Source organism: Bos grunniens, chromosome 14, assembly GCF_055505025.1.
Source record: "Bos grunniens cultivar Pamir isolate PY7600 chromosome 14, Bosgru_T2T1.0, whole genome shotgun sequence".
NCBI lineage: Eukaryota > Metazoa > Chordata > Mammalia > Artiodactyla > Bovidae > Bos > Bos grunniens.
In genome coordinates this window covers 19,614,092-19,630,634 of record NC_141178.1, presented here as the reverse complement: position 1 = coordinate 19,630,634, position 16,543 = coordinate 19,614,092, and the positions used below count along the sequence as shown (strand labels likewise).

Below are 16,543 nucleotides of genomic sequence, written 5' to 3'. Positions count from 1 at the left end.
CAGGGAGCACTTTGGTAAACATTATGGATTCACTGACTTTCTTGTATTCTTCTAGCTCTAAACAAGAAAGTGCTGATACATAGATATTGATACCATTTCAAGAGCATTTACAAGAAAGATCCTCCTGGCCTCTTTCTACCCTCCTTTCCTGCTGTGTGGTGTCCTTCTAAGGAGGGTGCTCTTCTTTACCGATAATCTAGAAACAGCCCTGTGCCACTTAACTTCTTTTGCCCTTGGTGGGTTGTTGTGGGGCTTGGGTGTCCTGTTAGAAAACCCTATGTCCTCTGATGAAAACTCAGCCTGGTTTTCTTCAGAGAGGAGTGAACTTTAGCTCTTGGAATTGTGCCTGCCCTCAGTTAATTCCACAACCTTTATCAGTTCAGACTTGAGTCCTTCCTTTCCAACATTCTGAGAGGTGGTTCATTCAGAGGGAAAAAGAAAAAAAAAAAAATCCTAGGCCCTGCGGAAGCCAGTAAGACCCCCGGCCACAGGTTGTGCTGTCCTGGGTCTGCCTAGGGCCAAGCCAGAACTGGGCCCCTGAGTGTCCCATAGCTTTGTATTTACACACAGACAAGAATAAGGCTCTTCAAGTTTAATTAAAAACAGGATGTCCCTGCTGGGCCTCTCACTGACATTGCTAAAAATAAAGTAGGGAAATAGCCTGGCCTCTTCATGATTTAATCCCATTAAATTGGCGGGGTGGTGGTGGGGGGTGGTGTACAGAAACTGGAGCTAATAAGACACGATTTGTTTCAAAGTGCTGTCTGGGCTTGTGCCTTCTATCTCCCTGCTCTGTGGAGTCCTAGAGCCAATACAGTCAATGCTGACTTGTTGAGACCATGCAAGAACACTAACCCTAACCCCGCTGAGGTTTTACAAGGATGTCACCCACTCACTCACTCTTAAGACCCCTGGGACTTGTCACCTCGTCTCTTTGCTCCCTGCTCTAGTACACACATGTTCATAGACCTGGTATTCTGAATAATTTATTCATCATTTTCTGTGAGTTGGTGCACATGCAAAAAAAGGGGGAAAAAATCTAGTTTGAATGCAATGAAAGAGCTATTTAGAAATGTGAAGCTCTTAAAGGTGTTCTCTTTTCCTCTTCAGCCCCTTCGTACACTCAGACGTTGTAATTCTTTTTGCTTATGGGTTCTTTTTCGTACTAACGCATCCTCATTTCTTGGCCCCAACCCTACTCCTTTAGACTGACAGCTAAAGACTAAACTATTGAAGACTTTCTGTTGGGTACAAGAACCTTTATTTCAAACACACAGTCAACTGCTGGCTTGGTCCTTCATTCACTTATTCAACCAGAGTATTAAGAGAATGGTCTCTAGATTGTCATATCATTGACTTGCCTTCAGGATCCCAAGAAGGAGAATTTCATGAGCCTCAAGTCTTAGAGACTGAGAGCACCAAGGAGTATTCCAAATCAATGGGTTATCCTTGCTACTATGGGACCTTACTGAGGCCCAAAAAGACCAGGGAAAGGAACAACGCAGCCCCAAAGAAGGTTGATTACACAACATCCTTAAGGCTTCTATTAATACTCACTGGAAGGACTGATGGTGAACCTGAAGCTCCCATACTTTGGCCACCTGAAGCGAAGAGCTGACTCACTGGGAAAGACCCTGATGCTGGGGAAAATTGAGGGCAGGAGGAAAAGGGGGCGAAAGAGGAGGAAATGGTTGGATGGCATCATTGACTCAACGGACAGGAGTTTGAGAAAACTCTGGGAGATAGTGAAGTATAGGGAAGCCTGGCATGCTGCAGTTCATGGGGTCGCAAAGAGCTGGACACGACTGAGTGACTGAATAACAACAAATAGCTAAAATTAATCTTAATAGTTATGCCCCTCCCTCATTACCTCTGTAACTCCTGAAATGTTGTAGAGTTCTTACACCTTTAAATGGGTGTACCTGTGATCTGATGAGATACTGACAGATACTATTTTGTTGTTGTTGTTCTAAGATATCTGGGCTTATGAATTCCCAAAATATTTCAGATTGTGTAAGTCTGAAATCCAAGTGAGGTGTGTGTGTGTGTTCATCAGTTTGTGCCACCAACTCCTCTTTGGGTCAAGAGTTTCAGAAAAGCTTCCATGAGGACAGGGGCTAGACCTCAGGACACAGGTGGTATGGAGAGTCTCCTGCTATCTACTTTTGTTACTAAATATTCATGTGGACCTGAAAGCTCAGCATCTCTGTTTTCCCATTTGTTAAAAAAAAAAGTCTCTATCTCTATGGCCTTTTCTAATTCCCCCAAGGATCCAGGTGTCCCCGCCAGCTTGGCAGGTGGCACTATAACCCCAGCACAGATGGCAGGGTTGTCCCGGGCTGGAGGGGATAGCGGGAGGGGACCAGGAGGAAGACAGAGTGAGGTTTGCCTCTTGCCTGTGGAGCACACTTCAGTGAGCACTTCTTGGGACAGCTGTCTGTGGCCCAGCTCGCTTACCCCCAGGCAGAGCCACGACTCCCAGCTTGCCCTTCCTCCCAGAGTCACTGTGGAGGCAGCTCTTCAGTTCAGCAAGGGCTCTGGGTGGGTTCAAGTCAGACTAGGGGAGCCTGGCCTAAGGGGTCCTTGTGGGGTGGGATCAGCCCAAGAGTCGGCATACTGGCTGAGTTCACTTTTCATTCCTGTTTTAGCAACTGAGATTGTAATATTTATCGCCATCTCTCCAGACTATTTTAGGAACTTGAGGCAGGTTGACCTGAACAAGACTGTAAAGCAGCAAAGCTTAGCCTTTATCTCTTTCTACCATCCTTTTTGTTTCCACATTTCCCCTTTGGAGACTACTTCCCCTCAGCTGCCTTCCTTTTTCTCCTCCCTCTGCATCCCAAGTTCCAGAACTTTCCAGATTTCTACCCCGCCCCCACCCCCAGGAAATTCCACTTTTTCTAAAACTCCTTCCCAGGGCCAAAGTTCCCAAACTGAATCTGAGTAGCAAAACCATGGTCTGGGGATAAAAACAATGACTTTACATTATTCTTCCAAAATACAAATATCTGATAGCTGAGGTCTTCCAGGCCCTGAGCATCTGGGGTTGGGGTGTGGTGTCCACAGGTGGTAGGGGAGATAGTTTCAGTACTGCTCAAAACCTCTTCAGGTTTTCAGGGTTTCAGTCAAAACTCTTTGATCATCAGATTTCAGACATACTCAGTTTATCTCAAGCAGAGGTTGTACACTTGTTCAGTTGCTAAGTGAACTCTTATCTGGCTATTCACAACCCCATGAACTGCAGCCCACCAGGCTTCCCTGTCCTTCACTATCTCCTGGAGCTTGCACAAACTCATGTCCATTGAGTCAGTGATGCCATCCAACCATCTCATCCTCTGTCATCCCTTTCTCCTCTTGCCTTCAATCTTTCCCAGCTTCAGGGTCTTTTCCAATGAATCAGCTCTTCTCAACAGGTGGCCAAAGTATTGACTCTTCAGCTTCAGCATTAGATCGTCCATTGAATATTCAGGGTTGGTCTCCTTTAGGATTGACTCTTTTGATCTCCTTGCAGTCCAAGGGACTCTCAAGAGTCTTTTCCAGCACCACAGTTCCAAAGCATCAATTATTCGGGGCTCAGCCTTCTTTCAGATCCAGCCTTCTTTACTTTTATTGTGCACTTATTTCATCCAGCAGTACTCAAGTCGCAGATGGTTCCCATCCTGGGGGATAACTGACAGTGTGCTGATAAGGAATGCAAGACGATTGCCACACACAAGTGGAGAGGGCACTGAGATGGATTGGTAATGTCTGGAGGAGGGCAGGCCCTTATAAACAGTGTTTATCATCCTCCAGTGGAGAAGGAAATGGCAACCCACTCCAGTGTTCTTGCCTGGCGAATCCCATGGACAGAGAAGCCTGGTAGGCTGCAGTCCATGGGGTCGCACAGAGTCGGACACGACTGAAGCGACTTGGCAGCATCATCCTCCAGGGACCCAGGGAGTAGACCCTGACCTGTCTGTCTGGCCCGAGGAATGTTGTCTACAGCCTGAGAGTGGGAACCCCAAAATTAGCAACAGCATCACACGGGATCCCTGTTAGAAAGGTAGAATCTTATGACTCCCATTTCCCAACCCACTCTACTCAATCAGCTTCTCCTTCTCATAAGATTCCCAGGGGGTTCATATGCACAGTACGATTAGAGACATGGAGTAGAGGGTGCGTCTAGCGGATCTTCTGGTCAGCTGTCATTCCTGAAGGTCCTTACCACTGGACATGCTCTGCTGGTCTGGCTGCTCTCACAGCCACTGCACATCTGATTTCCACAACAAGCGAGAAGCAAGAACAGAGCCTGGTCTCTGTGTGAAGGGAAGGCATTCCCTTCCCCCCTGCGTTTGGGAGGTTTAATAATAGGGCCATTGGGTGCAAAACCAAACTGTGTTTCCGTCTCCCCACCATGTTGCTTCTTGTCCCCAGGCGATCTATAAGATGGTTTCCTCCGTAATGAAAATGCCTGAAGATGAGTCGACCCCAGAGAAGAGGACAGAAAAGATCTTCCGCCAGATGGACACCAATCGAGATGGTAGGAGGCCACGGCTACTTTGCTTGGTTTTGCTCAGAGTGGGGACTGCTGGAGGGTCTAGATCACCCAGGCATGGAAATGCCACTCAAGGACAATTTATTGGCCACAGGATCTGGCTCAGGGTCCTTTGTGAAAGTGGCTCTTGTTGCATGCTCCCTGCAATGGGAGGACGGAGGAGGACCTGAGTGGTTCGCAGTAGGCTGGATCCTGCAGGCTAGCTAATCAGAAAGTGGGGAGGGGCTTGGTAGCCACTCAGACCCTAGAAGCTTCCCTTCCAGCCTGCCCAGGGGGTTTCCTGCACATGCTCCAAAGTGTAGGGTTTCCCAGAACCAAGTGGGGCCCCTCAGCTTTTGAGGGGTTAGGCCAGCAGATTTCACCCCAAGAGAGCCACCCACAATTCAAACCCAGCAAGGGGGTGCAAAGCAAACTGAAATGAAAGGAAAGATGGATTTCAGACTCAAAAACAGTGGACTTTTAGATGCTGGATTGCCAGATAGAATAAAGAGGTGCAATTAAATTTGATTTTTGGATATATAACAAATGATTTTTTTTAGTATAAGTGTGCCCTATGCAATATTTGGAACATACTAAAAAATTATTGTTTATTTGAAATTGAAAGCTAACTGGGCATCAAGTATTTTATTTGCCAAATCTGGCAGCCCTGTGTGTGTGTATGTGTGTTAATTGCTTAGCTGTGTCTGACTGATTGCAACCTCACGGATGGTAGCCTGCCAGGCTCCTCTGTCCATGGATTTCTCCAGGCAAGAATACTGGAGTGGGTAGCCATTCCCTTCTCCAGGGGATCTTCCCGACCCAGGGATTGAACTCAGGTCTCCTGCATTGCAGGCAGATTCTTTACCATCTGAACCACCAGGGAAGCCCCTCTGACAACCCTAGTTAGATGTAATACCTGAGTTTAAAGTTTTGACGCAGATCCTGGCCCATAAAAAGCCCTGAGTCATCTAGAGCTCTTGCTGTTATTTCCGGCTTGCCTATTCTGCTGGGCATCCCAGCAATTCTTGTCAAATATATGAGCAAAGTTACTCACAAAGCCTTGATGAAGGCTTTGTGTCAGAGCAAGCCTCAGTTTCTATACCTGTGCCCTCTGGGGCACCAGCGGCCTGAGAATCTGGGTTTGCAGGGTATAAGCTCATCTGTTTGTTTGCCTGTTCCTTCACAAAGGTGCCATTACATCCTGTTTCTTTGTGTGCCTTGATTCACAGCGAATAGTTCGTCTTGCAAAGACCAAACAGGATTCTTTTAATAGGATAGTAAAGGCCCTGACATTAAACTGCACATTTTCCTGATGTTCCAGGGGAGCACAGGGCGGCTTGTGTCCTGCCTGTAACCCGGCCTCCTCTTTAGAATAGGGGTGAAGGGTGGGAGAAGATCCAGACGGGCGGGATCAAACCCTCCCTGCCGGAAATGAGAGCTTCTGCTGGGGGACTTGGCCACAGTGGGCTCACAGAGCCCTGACAGGGTCTGCATTACTCAAATGCATCTTGTTGCTAAAAGCCCTGTGTTTTCCTAATGGAAAGCCTTGATTAAGAAATAGATGGGGAGGGGAAGTTAGAGCCATACAGGGAGGGGTTTAAGTCTGCAGGGGATCAGATTCCACCCAATTGGGAGACTTGGTGCTTCTACTCTGGGCTTCTAGATCCAAAGGCTGGAGCCTGGAGCAGAGGCCTCATCTAGAGTCTCCTGCGGTTACATGCCTCCTCTTTGCATCTAACACTTGAAAAGTCTGGGCCCTCAGCAAGTTAGCTCCAAAGCCAATTCGGAAGCACAGCAGGTTACTGGAGGAAGCAAGACTTCTTCACTGAATGTAGGGTTTGCTCCGCCCCCACCCCTCACCCCCAGAAATCGGGGAGAAGCTTTGCCTCCCCACTGACAGCATGAGGAAACTTCTGGAAGGGAACTTAACACATACTCTAGCCTAGCTAGAAAGGAAAAGGACCTGGAATAGGAGTGGAATCTCAACCAGCCAGTCTCCCTCCCGCAGTCCATCGGGGTAGGAGGAAAGACTACAGACTGAGGAGTCCTCTCTCTGTTTTGGATTCCCTCACCCCGGGTGGGAAGGGCAGCCCACCTTGTCCAAAAGAAGTGGCCCTCACCCCACGTGTCTCTTCAGACCCCTCTGCTCACAGGCCAAGCTAGGTACCCAGGTGACCCGAAGGAGCCCCAAGGGGCCCAGGAATACCCCGTGGGATGTGCAGCAGGAACCCAGCTCACTCTCTGAAAGGCGCAAGCGCCATCTCTTCCGTGGACACTGAGTCCCTCCGGTGGCCTTAGCTGGAAGGGCCACGAGGGCAGGGACCACGTGGGGGGCACCCAGCACCCACCCACCCCAACCCTTCCAGAGCCAGGGCCGGGCACACGGTGAGCTCTCAGTAAGCCGCATGCTGGGCTGTGCGATGCCGAACGACCCACTGCCCCCGGAGCGGGGGTGGGGTGCGTCTCAGCTCGGAAAGACAGAAGGTGGGGCTCACGGCTGGTGTGAGACCCCGGGAAAGGGTGTGCTGCCGCAGCCACCCCAGAGATGCATCGAGAAGACCCGGTTCATCCGGCTGCCGTCCGCCAACACTCACCGGTCCTCTTATTTTTCAGGAAAACTCTCCCTGGAAGAGTTCATCCGAGGGGCCAAGAGCGACCCGTCCATTGTGCGCCTCCTGCAGTGTGACCCCAGCAGCGCCGGCCAGTTCTGAGCCCGGCGCCACCAACTGTAGAGCTGCCTGTGTTCCCTTTGGATTTTTTTTTTTTTTTTTGGCCAAACAATATTGACAGTGATGCTGTTCCCCCTGTGGTCGGATGCGCCTCCTTCCGTGCCGCCTTCAGCTTCTCTGTCGTGGATGCTTCGTGGGAATGTCTAGACCCCCCGCGCTTGTGGAAGCATGGACAGCGCTGTCGTGCACAGACTGTGGTGTTTGTTGTTCTGACGATTTTTCATCATTATTGTTGTTATTATTTTTCCTTTGATTCGGAAGTCTGTGTTCTGAAACTGAAGACTTGGGGAGGCGAGGGAAGGGAAAACAATACAGTCCAGTGATTCTGTTGCAAACTTGAGGGGCCTGTTGGAAAAACAAAACTCGCCACCTGGGTCTGGAGTCACACATGCCCTAGGGGTGGTGGCACCACTTGCTGGATTCCCCAGGGACCAGGAATCCTCTGGGGCCAGACTCTTAAAGGGACCTGGGGGATCCCCCCAGAGGCCCACCCCACCCTTTTCCCAAATAGGCTGTAGTTTCTAAGCTGTGAACATTTCAAGGTAAATTCATAGAGAAGAAGAAAAAGATGGCTCAGCTATTTCTTGCCAGGTTTACACTAGTTGAGCTGAGTTTCTTTGGAAATTAAATGCAAATGGTAACTTATATTCCAAAACCAGACCCATCTTGTTGCCTATTGTGATTAAAAAAAAAAAAAGATTGCTGTATATAAAATATTGGGTATTGCAGACCAAATTGTTTTGCCTTGTTTAAACGAAATGCATGTTTAGTGAGCACTAATACAATCTTATTACAGAAGACTGTTTTCTGTAGCTTATTGTAAAGTAAGCCAGCTGTAATGAATGTCTATGTCTTGTTTTAAAGTCATATCTGTCTTTGCACAAATGCACCCATCAGCAGGTATATTTTATATACTCCAGAAAAGTACAAAGTAACCATGACCAGGGCCCAACCTTAATTTTGAGTGCTTTTCCGGTGGTACTGCCAAGGGAGTAGAAGTGGGGCAGGTTTGAGTGGAATGTGTCAAGTGGAGCACCAGAAGGTTCATAATTATTAGAGCTGTGGGTTTGCCCACCAGCCCAGCAGCTCACTGATGTAGTACTGGATTGGAGGTCTGGTGCTTTTCTGAGCAGATGATGTTCTATAGATTTTCCCACCCTCCTCCACCCCAAATAGCATAAATTCTGGGGGTTTCCCGATGCTTTAATCCACATGTATAGTTAGGAAGCTATAGCTGGAACATTGACTTTTCCATGCCCCCAGTGACCCTTAAGAGAGTCAGAGGTTAGGCAGTCATCTGGTTCATCTTGAAGAAGGCATAAGCAACTGTGTCTCATTTCCAAGGCCCACTATAAAGAATCCAAAAAATATTTTCCATCATTGTGTTCTCTGAAAGCAAATTTCTATTTCCAGAAGTGACGACACAAATTTGAGTTGCTGTTTGGTCTGATGACCTTCATATTGAAAGGTAAGAGTCAAAGTCGCTGGTCATAGGTAAGTCATATTTTCACAAGCAGTAGGCAAGGGGAAGCCCAAACACTCAAGGATGTAGATGAGGAGATCTTGCCCAAAGAGAAGGCAGACAGGTTCCCTGGGCTGCAGCCAAGCTACTTCCTACAGACCATGAACCACACAAAGATAAACTTATAAGGGAAACGATGCTGAGCCTATTCTAACCTCCAGATTCCTGGGTATTACTCAATTCCATTTAAACTGATAGTAAAAATCTGCATTTATGTGGTTGACCAAAATGAATGAACTTTGCAAGGTGAAATTTTGAGACCTGGACTCACCACCTGTAACATAATCCTCTTGCTCCAAGTGTCAGCTTTTTTTTAATAGTGATTTTACACCTTGAGACTTTCGGAGTTCCTCCATTGGCCAAGTGGTAAAATCTGGTTTTGAAAACTAGGGAATTAACCTAGTGGCGTGCACAATGGCATGGGGACCCAGCGCCTCTACAGGTGATGTTCCTGAGCTGCATCCCACTTTCTCCTGCTCTGGATTGAAGACCTAATTCCTCCTTTAGTTTTCCTTAATGGTAGAGTTGCTTAATGTCAGGGAAAGCCCATTAGGACTCCATCCTCAGTCATGACATCTTACTGAGCCAGACTCACTCTGCTCGTTAGAGCCTAGAGCTGGGGTAAGAAGCAGGGGAGCGCATCTCCAGCTGTTAAAACAACAGAGCAGACACAGGGCTGATCGATGCTGACATGCCCGGGATGGCCGCAAAGTAGTCCTTGTCCTGGCCTGCCACTGACCCTGACTGTGTTTTCTTGAGGGTTGTTTTTCTCATTCTTCTCCTCCCCAGGCAGGCCTTTGTATGTCTGATCCAGTGCACTGTGTGGCCAAGGGGCTCAGCAGCACCCAAAGGCTGAATGCCTAAACGCTTATGTCACTCCTGAGCTGGGCTGTTCATTGTCACTGCTGTTGAGGGACCTCTGGAAATGGAGTCTGTTTTGTCTGAAAGCAGCTCAGCCTGTGATGTTCAAGGGACTGGAATAAAGTGGCTTACGACTTGAAGGATGATACAGACTGGTCGACTATTCATACCCTTGTTTAGGGGGGGAAGGGATGCTGAGGGTGCAGTCCGATCCCATTGATACACCCCGGGGGCACTTTCCACATATATATCTATATCTATATCTATATATATATATATATCGATATATTTATGAATCCTTTCCTATGGAGTGGGTCCTGCATCAGTTGACTTTGGGTCGCTCTAGCTTGGCAGTCAAGCATGTTGACTGTTTAATATGATTGTCTGGGACCTGGGCTTTCTGTGCCTAAACTGCTCCAGCTGAATCTGTGCCTGAGTGAGGGCCCAGACGCTGTGTTGGCCTCCTTCTAGGTATGGTTTCGGCCCTGGAGGCACAAGGAAGCAGGGTTTGTGAAAGAGGGATGAGAGGGTCTGTGGGCCTAAAGCATTGTCCAAGAGCATCCTAGGTCTACGTGTGGGTGTCTTTACTTCCCTCCACTCATGGCCTTCACTTTCTTCTTACCTCTTCTCCTTCCTCACAACTGACTGGAGCTGTAAACTCTAGTCTCAACATTAGGTGCAATGGAAGGAGAAACGGAGGCACCTTCCTCTTCAGTGGGAAATTAGCATCCTCCCCCGACCCCCAAACCCCCAGACCTCTCAGTCTGGAGAAGAGTTGATAGAAAAGATGACATGATACACAACCCACAGCCTCAAAGCCAATTCCGATCAAGGTGTTTGTTATTGCTGTCACTGGCTCTGCCTCCAGCACAGGGGTCATGAATGTAGGAAAAAGAGGCTGAAACTCAGCTGTAGTAGGCGTCTCATAGGCCAACCAGACTTCATGCTGGAGTGAGTTGGCCTGGAGGGGAGTCCTTTTGTACCGCAGTTTCTCTTTATGGTTCAACAGTGGTCCTGATGCCTATGAGAACTGCATGAGCATGAGGAACACCATGTCATTCATGGCAATGATGGTAAGCAGGTGGCTAGGACCCTCCAACCTGATCAGGAGGCTTCACTCGCACACCTGTTGGAGGTTAACTGGTTAATTTCCAGCAAATTTTCAAGCCTGAAACTCCTATCTTCAGGGTACTGTCCCAACACCCCAACCCAACCCTGGACTCCCTGACAGTCTAGTTCAGGTGTGGGGAGGGGGTCACCGGCCAGGTAAGAAGGAGTCCGTGTGTTCTCAGTCAAGGTAAGGGGAAATCACGACTGCTTTCTTTAGGAAAAATGGAGCTGCTTCAACAAGCCTCTCATCTTTGTCAGGCGTATGCTTGCATTCTCCTGAAATATTCTGGTTTTTCAGGTGGCTGAAGAAACAAGAGAAAGAATACTGTATTTGCCAAGGCATCAGAGTATCAGTCAAATCCACCTACAATAGAAAGATTATTGTACAGTGAAAAGATGTCCACGCCAAGAGCCAATGATATATTTTATATCTAACCAATGGTATATGCAGTTCAGATTTCTCTACACTTGAATGATGGCTGTGTGTCCAGGACTTAGGTCCTGGGCACTTGCTGCCCTAGCTGCTAAGATGCCATTGATCCTCGGACACAGGGGTGCAGACACTTGAGTGGGCAACCTTCCCAAAGCAAGGTTAGAGTTTGGTGACCTCTCATCACGTTGTGAAAGTCTAAGGGTAAGAGGGGCTTGTATGCCCTGGGACTGGGGTGACTGCGAGCCCTGCCTCTCTGAAAGTGAACTGCTATCCTGGCACTGATGATGCCAGGCTGTCATCACTTGGTACATCATGGCCTCTGAGGATGGACTGCATCTAACCTGCCTCTCTGTCCCCAGCACCAGGCACAATGCCCGGCCCATGGTAACTGAGCTGAGTTGGTATAGAGATGAAGATGGAGGCAAGAGCCAGTCCTGGACCCCGGGGCCTTGATAGTTGGTCATCTTCACCCACCCAGAGTCCCAGTACAGGGAGGTGGGGGGTGGGGTGACACATGTGGGGAGCCATGTTCACAGCAGGACCAGAGCTGCCATGAGTCCAGGAAGAACTGCCTCAGGAGAGGAAGCGAGACTAGTGAATGCCAGGCAGGACCTCCTCGGGCAGGGGTGGGGGTGGGGGGAGCACATTCAGACCTCCTACTGATACTGGGGAACACAGATCATGGCAAACGGGCCTTTGGCCCATTTCTGATCCATGATCTCTTCAGAAGCCTCCTCAACAAGCACTTCTCCCAGCCTCCTCTTTAACGCCCACTGGTCCAGGTGTGGAGGCTGCCAAGGATGCCAACAGGGTTGAAGTTGGTCAGAGAAAGCTTTCCCAAGGTGGATTTTTAGCCAAGATTTGAAAGCTGTGGACATAGAAGGTGAGATGTGGAAGAATACAGAAGCTGCTACTTGTTTGGAACAGAGAGGCTCTTGGGAGATCATCATGGAGGACAGTTGAAGGAGCGGGTGGGTGGTCACTGAGGAAATGCCGAGAAATACTGGGATTTGAGCTGGCGGATACTGGTGAGGCTGTGGGTTCCAGGGCAAGAGACTGTTGTGAGGAGCTTGGTGTTTCAGCCACATGGTTTTAGGATCTGTGAAAAGGTGGGTGAAGATGAGTTAAAGGACATGAAAGGCTCTTCTGGTAATTTAAGTGGGGAGAGAGGAAGACAAACATGGATGGACAGAGCCTACTCCCTACCCCGAGGAACTGAAAGAACAGCCATCCTGGTGGCCTTTTGTGGTCACACTGGAGGCGTGGTGATGTCTTCAGCCTCTTCTCATTTAACCTTGGGGTGGAGGCACAATGGGGCAACCAGAAGAGGAAATGCCTGCTGTGTTGGAGCCCAGGACCTGAGGTGCCCACGGGGAGCCCAGAACCTTCCCAGCGCACACAGAGGCTTCTTCCCAATCAGCCTAGGAGCCCCAACACCCACCTCACAGAAAACATGGCACGCTTGAAGTTTACTCTTACATTATGAATATTTATTTTTTTCTTCTTAAAAATGTACAAAAAATAAAATAACTGTATTTATAGTTTATAGATTCCCCCTCTCCCATTTACAAAACTATTAAGTTACATTTGCCTTTTTTTAAAAAAAAAAAAAAAAACATGAGCACAAATTGTCCATCTCGCAATCTCCTTTGCTTGTCTTTACGAAAGGGCTGTTCGCAGAATTTGGCACAAACCCCCTGCTTCTGTTGCATTTTCGTAATTTTAAATAAGAAGGAAAATAAATGTTTGATTCAGTTCATGCTTCTTAAGTTTCTGGGCTGGGACATGCCTTAGTCTTTTAGGATCCAATTCCAAGATGACATCTGACTGCATTTTTCTGTCGGACCCAATTTCCCAGAAAGTCTAAGCATCTGGGGTAAGTATAAGAAAAACACTTGTTGCATATGTCCCTCATCTTACATGGAATTTTTAAAGCTTATTTATTTGAGTCTGATTAAGAAACCAAAAAAAAAAAAAAAAGAGCAGGCAAGTTTTCCTATTTCTCTGGAGTGTTTTTTTTTTTTTTTCCCCTTGGACAATTTTGCTCATCAAAGCTCTGCTCACACACACAGTGAAGGGCATGCTGAAGCTAAGCCACGGGCACACTGAGAGTGCAGAGAGGACGTGGTAAGATGGGGACAGACTGGATGGGAGGGTACACTGTGTGCCACCCTTTGCTGGCACTGGCCTCATACGCTTTGTTCTGGTAGTGGCCACCACAAAGATTGCCCAGGGCCCTGGGACAAAGGCAAAAGTATCTTGGATTCATCTTCTGCCTAGGGCAGGACCAGAAACATTTTGTCCACAGAGGCTGGGGAGAGAAGGTCAGGGAACCCATGTCTGCCAAAGATTTTCTCTTTTCCCTATTCTGGAGTCCTACACCCTGGCCTGATAGTATTGACCACTGGGCCTGGCAGTGATGTCTGAAATCACCCCTTAGGCAAGGAGCATGGTGGCACATTGTACATCATGCATTTCCAATACTGAGTCCCATTAGTACCACATGCTGGTCCAGGATGTGACTGTCACAGAGTGGAGGACGAGGGGACAGACTGGAGCAGAGCTAAATCCAGGATGCAATCTTTGGCACCGCAGGGAGGAGTAACACGTCCAGAAGACACACAGAAAGGTGCCCCCTCACCACACCTACTAGAGATCTTCCTGGGCACGCACCTGCCCTCCAGCCCATTTGAATCCTCTGCAGCCTCAAGGACAGAGAGCTGGACTGAAAGTGGCCCTTCCATCCTGCTCTGGGCCGCGGAGGGCAGGGAGGCAGGGAGCCCTTGGAGAGAAAGCCCCCAGGTAAGACATCAAAGTGCTTTACAAACAAATCTGGGCCCTTCCATAGAACCTGCCCTAGATCCGGGACCTCCTAGGGAGTGTGGCTACCAGAAACCTATGCTTTAGCCCACAAGGCTGAACACAAACCCCTAGACCATGTACCTGTCCCTCAAAGAGAACTTTGGCCCGGATGGTACATGATGATGCGACTGTTTGGGGAAGCATTTCATCTCCTCTTCATCTGCCAAGATACCTGGTAGGAGGACAAGCCTTCTTTCTCCATCTTCCAGACGCTGGTTTCAGAAGTGCCAGGGCTCCCGGGGTCTTCTCGCACCCATCCAGCATCCAGCAGCCCATCCTTCCAGAGCCGGCTGAGCCCCAGAAGGCAGCCCACGCCTGGCAGGCCAGAGCTGAGCCGCTGGCACCACTCTCAGGACTGCAGCTGGGCCTCCAGGGAGCCACTTGAGATGAGGATGTGCTTGTAAACTGAGACACTGCACAGTGGCCGGCTCCTCACGAAAGCCCAGGAGTTCTGCGGCAGACCCAGTGATGGAACCCTGATGGCAAGTCCCTGCGGCATCTCCAGAAAGTTCAGGCGGCACCAACACCAAAGCTGGAGGAGCTGGGACCTCAGACAATCCAACCTTTCCCACAGACAGCTCAGAGGGAGAGTCAGGCGAAGCTCATCGCCATGAGACAAACTCAGTGGGTCTCCGGGGCAGGTAGTGCCCATAGAGAGGGAACGGGGGGTGCTTCAGGCATGCCCACGGGGGTCAACCATCTTGGCACCCACTGCCTGACAGCCTGAAGGCTGTGTCCCTCGCCCAGCATGTCTTCTGAACAGCACGGAGGCAGAAACCTCTTGGAGAAAGCAGGGTCTCCAGGTATGCGCCTCCCCCAGGCCTGCGGCAGTAAACATGCCCACATACCACAGGTGAAATATATTATTGCGATATTATAAACACTATGTACATGATAGCCAGGCACACTTTCGGGGTTACTTACTAATTACACGGTGGCCGAATGTCTTCCTGTACACGGCCTGGTGGCTACTCACTAGGAACCCCTGAGGGTACCCACCAATGCCTTTCCTCAGAGCAGACAGAAGGCTCCTGATCAGGAAGAGGTGTCCACCTCTTCCCCCACCTCGGACGAAGGAAGCGGCTCATTCTGTCCAGCCGCTCAGGAGACGTCAGGGGTGAGATGGCAGGAGGGAGCTCCCTCAGGCTCTTCAGGATCAACGGACTGAAAGGGAGAGCTCTGGCCCATGTCAGCTGGAGCCAGCAGTGACCTGCAGAGTCCTGGCGGGCCCTGGGCCCCGGGCTCCGGAAAAAAGGTGGACAATAAATAAGGATGTGATAAGCTCAAGGCCCCGTCCCGAGGGGCTTGGGCCGTGGCTCCAGGGCAGGAACCGGTGGGTGGCCCAAACGCAGGGATCCCAGGGTCTTTGGGCCTCGCCCCGCTCCCCAGCACAGTCGTGTAACAGCAGTCGTCAGATGGGTGAGGTGGGTCTGTAGGGCCTGGGGGCCGGGGCCTCCGACTTCCCTGGGGGAGGAAGGCCCTGAGGGCTGCAGCCCAGAGTGGGGCTCAGATTTCCATGAGTGTGATCTTGAAGCCTTCCACCATGCTCTCCATGTTGAGGATGAAGGTGTCCTCATTTGAGTAGTGCTCAATGATGTTGTCGTCCATATTCACCAGGATGCTGCGGGGGTGAATGCGGGGGGAAACAAAGACGCCATGACCGAGGTGCTCAGTGAAGGGAGGCTCCAGGCTGGGGGTTCCCTTAGCCATTCTTTCACAAGGGAGGTGGGTGGGGGGTGGGAAGGAGAGGAGACAGGCAGGGAGAGAGGCCCTCACTATATTTCTTTCCCAGATATCAGAGGGAAGCAAAACCTCGATTTCTCAGAACTAACTTCTTATGAGACAGGATGTCAGAGATCATTTAACGCAAACCTTTGGCTCTCTAGACTGGTAAACTGAAGCCTAGAAAAAGTTAACAGAGCCTGAAATCACAGAGCTAACTATTGACAGAGACTGGATCTAAAGAGTTAGGTCTCCTAACTCTTTTCATTAAACCATATTGCCTCTTGAAAACACCTTTTTAAAAAGTCCTCTGCACTTACAAGAGGAAAATAAACCAGAGCTGCGGCTACCCTTCCTCGAGCATGGAGTCTGTTCCACAAACCTGTGTTCAGTCCTCAGGGCAACCATGGAGGCAGGTGCGATCACCGCCATGGTACAATTGAGTAGCCTGAGTTCAGCGAGGTTAGATCATGTCCCCAGGTTCACTCAGCCGGTTCAAGGCTGAGCTCGGTTTGGGTACTAGCTTTGCCTCACTCTGAAGTTCGTACTCTATCACATGTGACTTAGCCCTTAGTTAACCATCTGAGCTGGGTTTCGTTTTAAGAAAACCAACAACTTTCAGGGCCTGTCCATGAGACAAGTCCTTGAGCCAATCCCCTTCTTTGAAGTCAGACAGACCTTCGTTTGAGAAGTGACTATCATTTTACAGCTATGTGTCATCAGGCAAGTTGTTTAGCCTTTCAGAGTCTCGGTTTATTCTTCCACAAAAATAAGAATAACAACCCTGCTTT

General features: G+C 49.3%; 2 protein-coding genes across 16 annotated transcripts in view; one reads left to right on the top strand and one right to left on the bottom strand.

Moving 5' to 3' along the window:
• The window catches only part of NCALD (neurocalcin delta), a 539,433-nt gene extending 529,662 nt beyond the window's left edge, over window positions 1-9,771 (top strand). For all 10 annotated transcript variants that reach the window (XM_086336203.1, XM_086336202.1, XM_086336197.1 and 7 more), the window contains 2 exons: window positions 4,414-4,519; window positions 7,127-9,771. In XM_086336203.1, the coding sequence (XP_086192329.1) occupies window positions 4,414-4,519; window positions 7,127-7,224 (204 nt within the window). In that variant the 3' untranslated portion in view covers window positions 7,225-9,771. The remainder of the gene's footprint in view (window positions 1-4,413; window positions 4,520-7,126) is intronic.
• A 2,865-nt stretch (window positions 9,772-12,636) lies between these two features.
• GRHL2 (grainyhead like transcription factor 2) overlaps window positions 12,637-16,543 on the bottom strand; it is a 171,679-nt gene continuing 167,772 nt past the window's right edge. For all 6 annotated transcript variants that reach the window (XM_086336189.1, XM_086336186.1, XM_086336188.1 and 3 more), the window contains one exon: window positions 12,637-15,651. In XM_086336189.1, coding sequence (XP_086192315.1) covers window positions 15,537-15,651 — 115 coding nt within the window. In that variant the 3' untranslated portion in view covers window positions 12,637-15,536. The remainder of the gene's footprint in view (window positions 15,652-16,543) is intronic.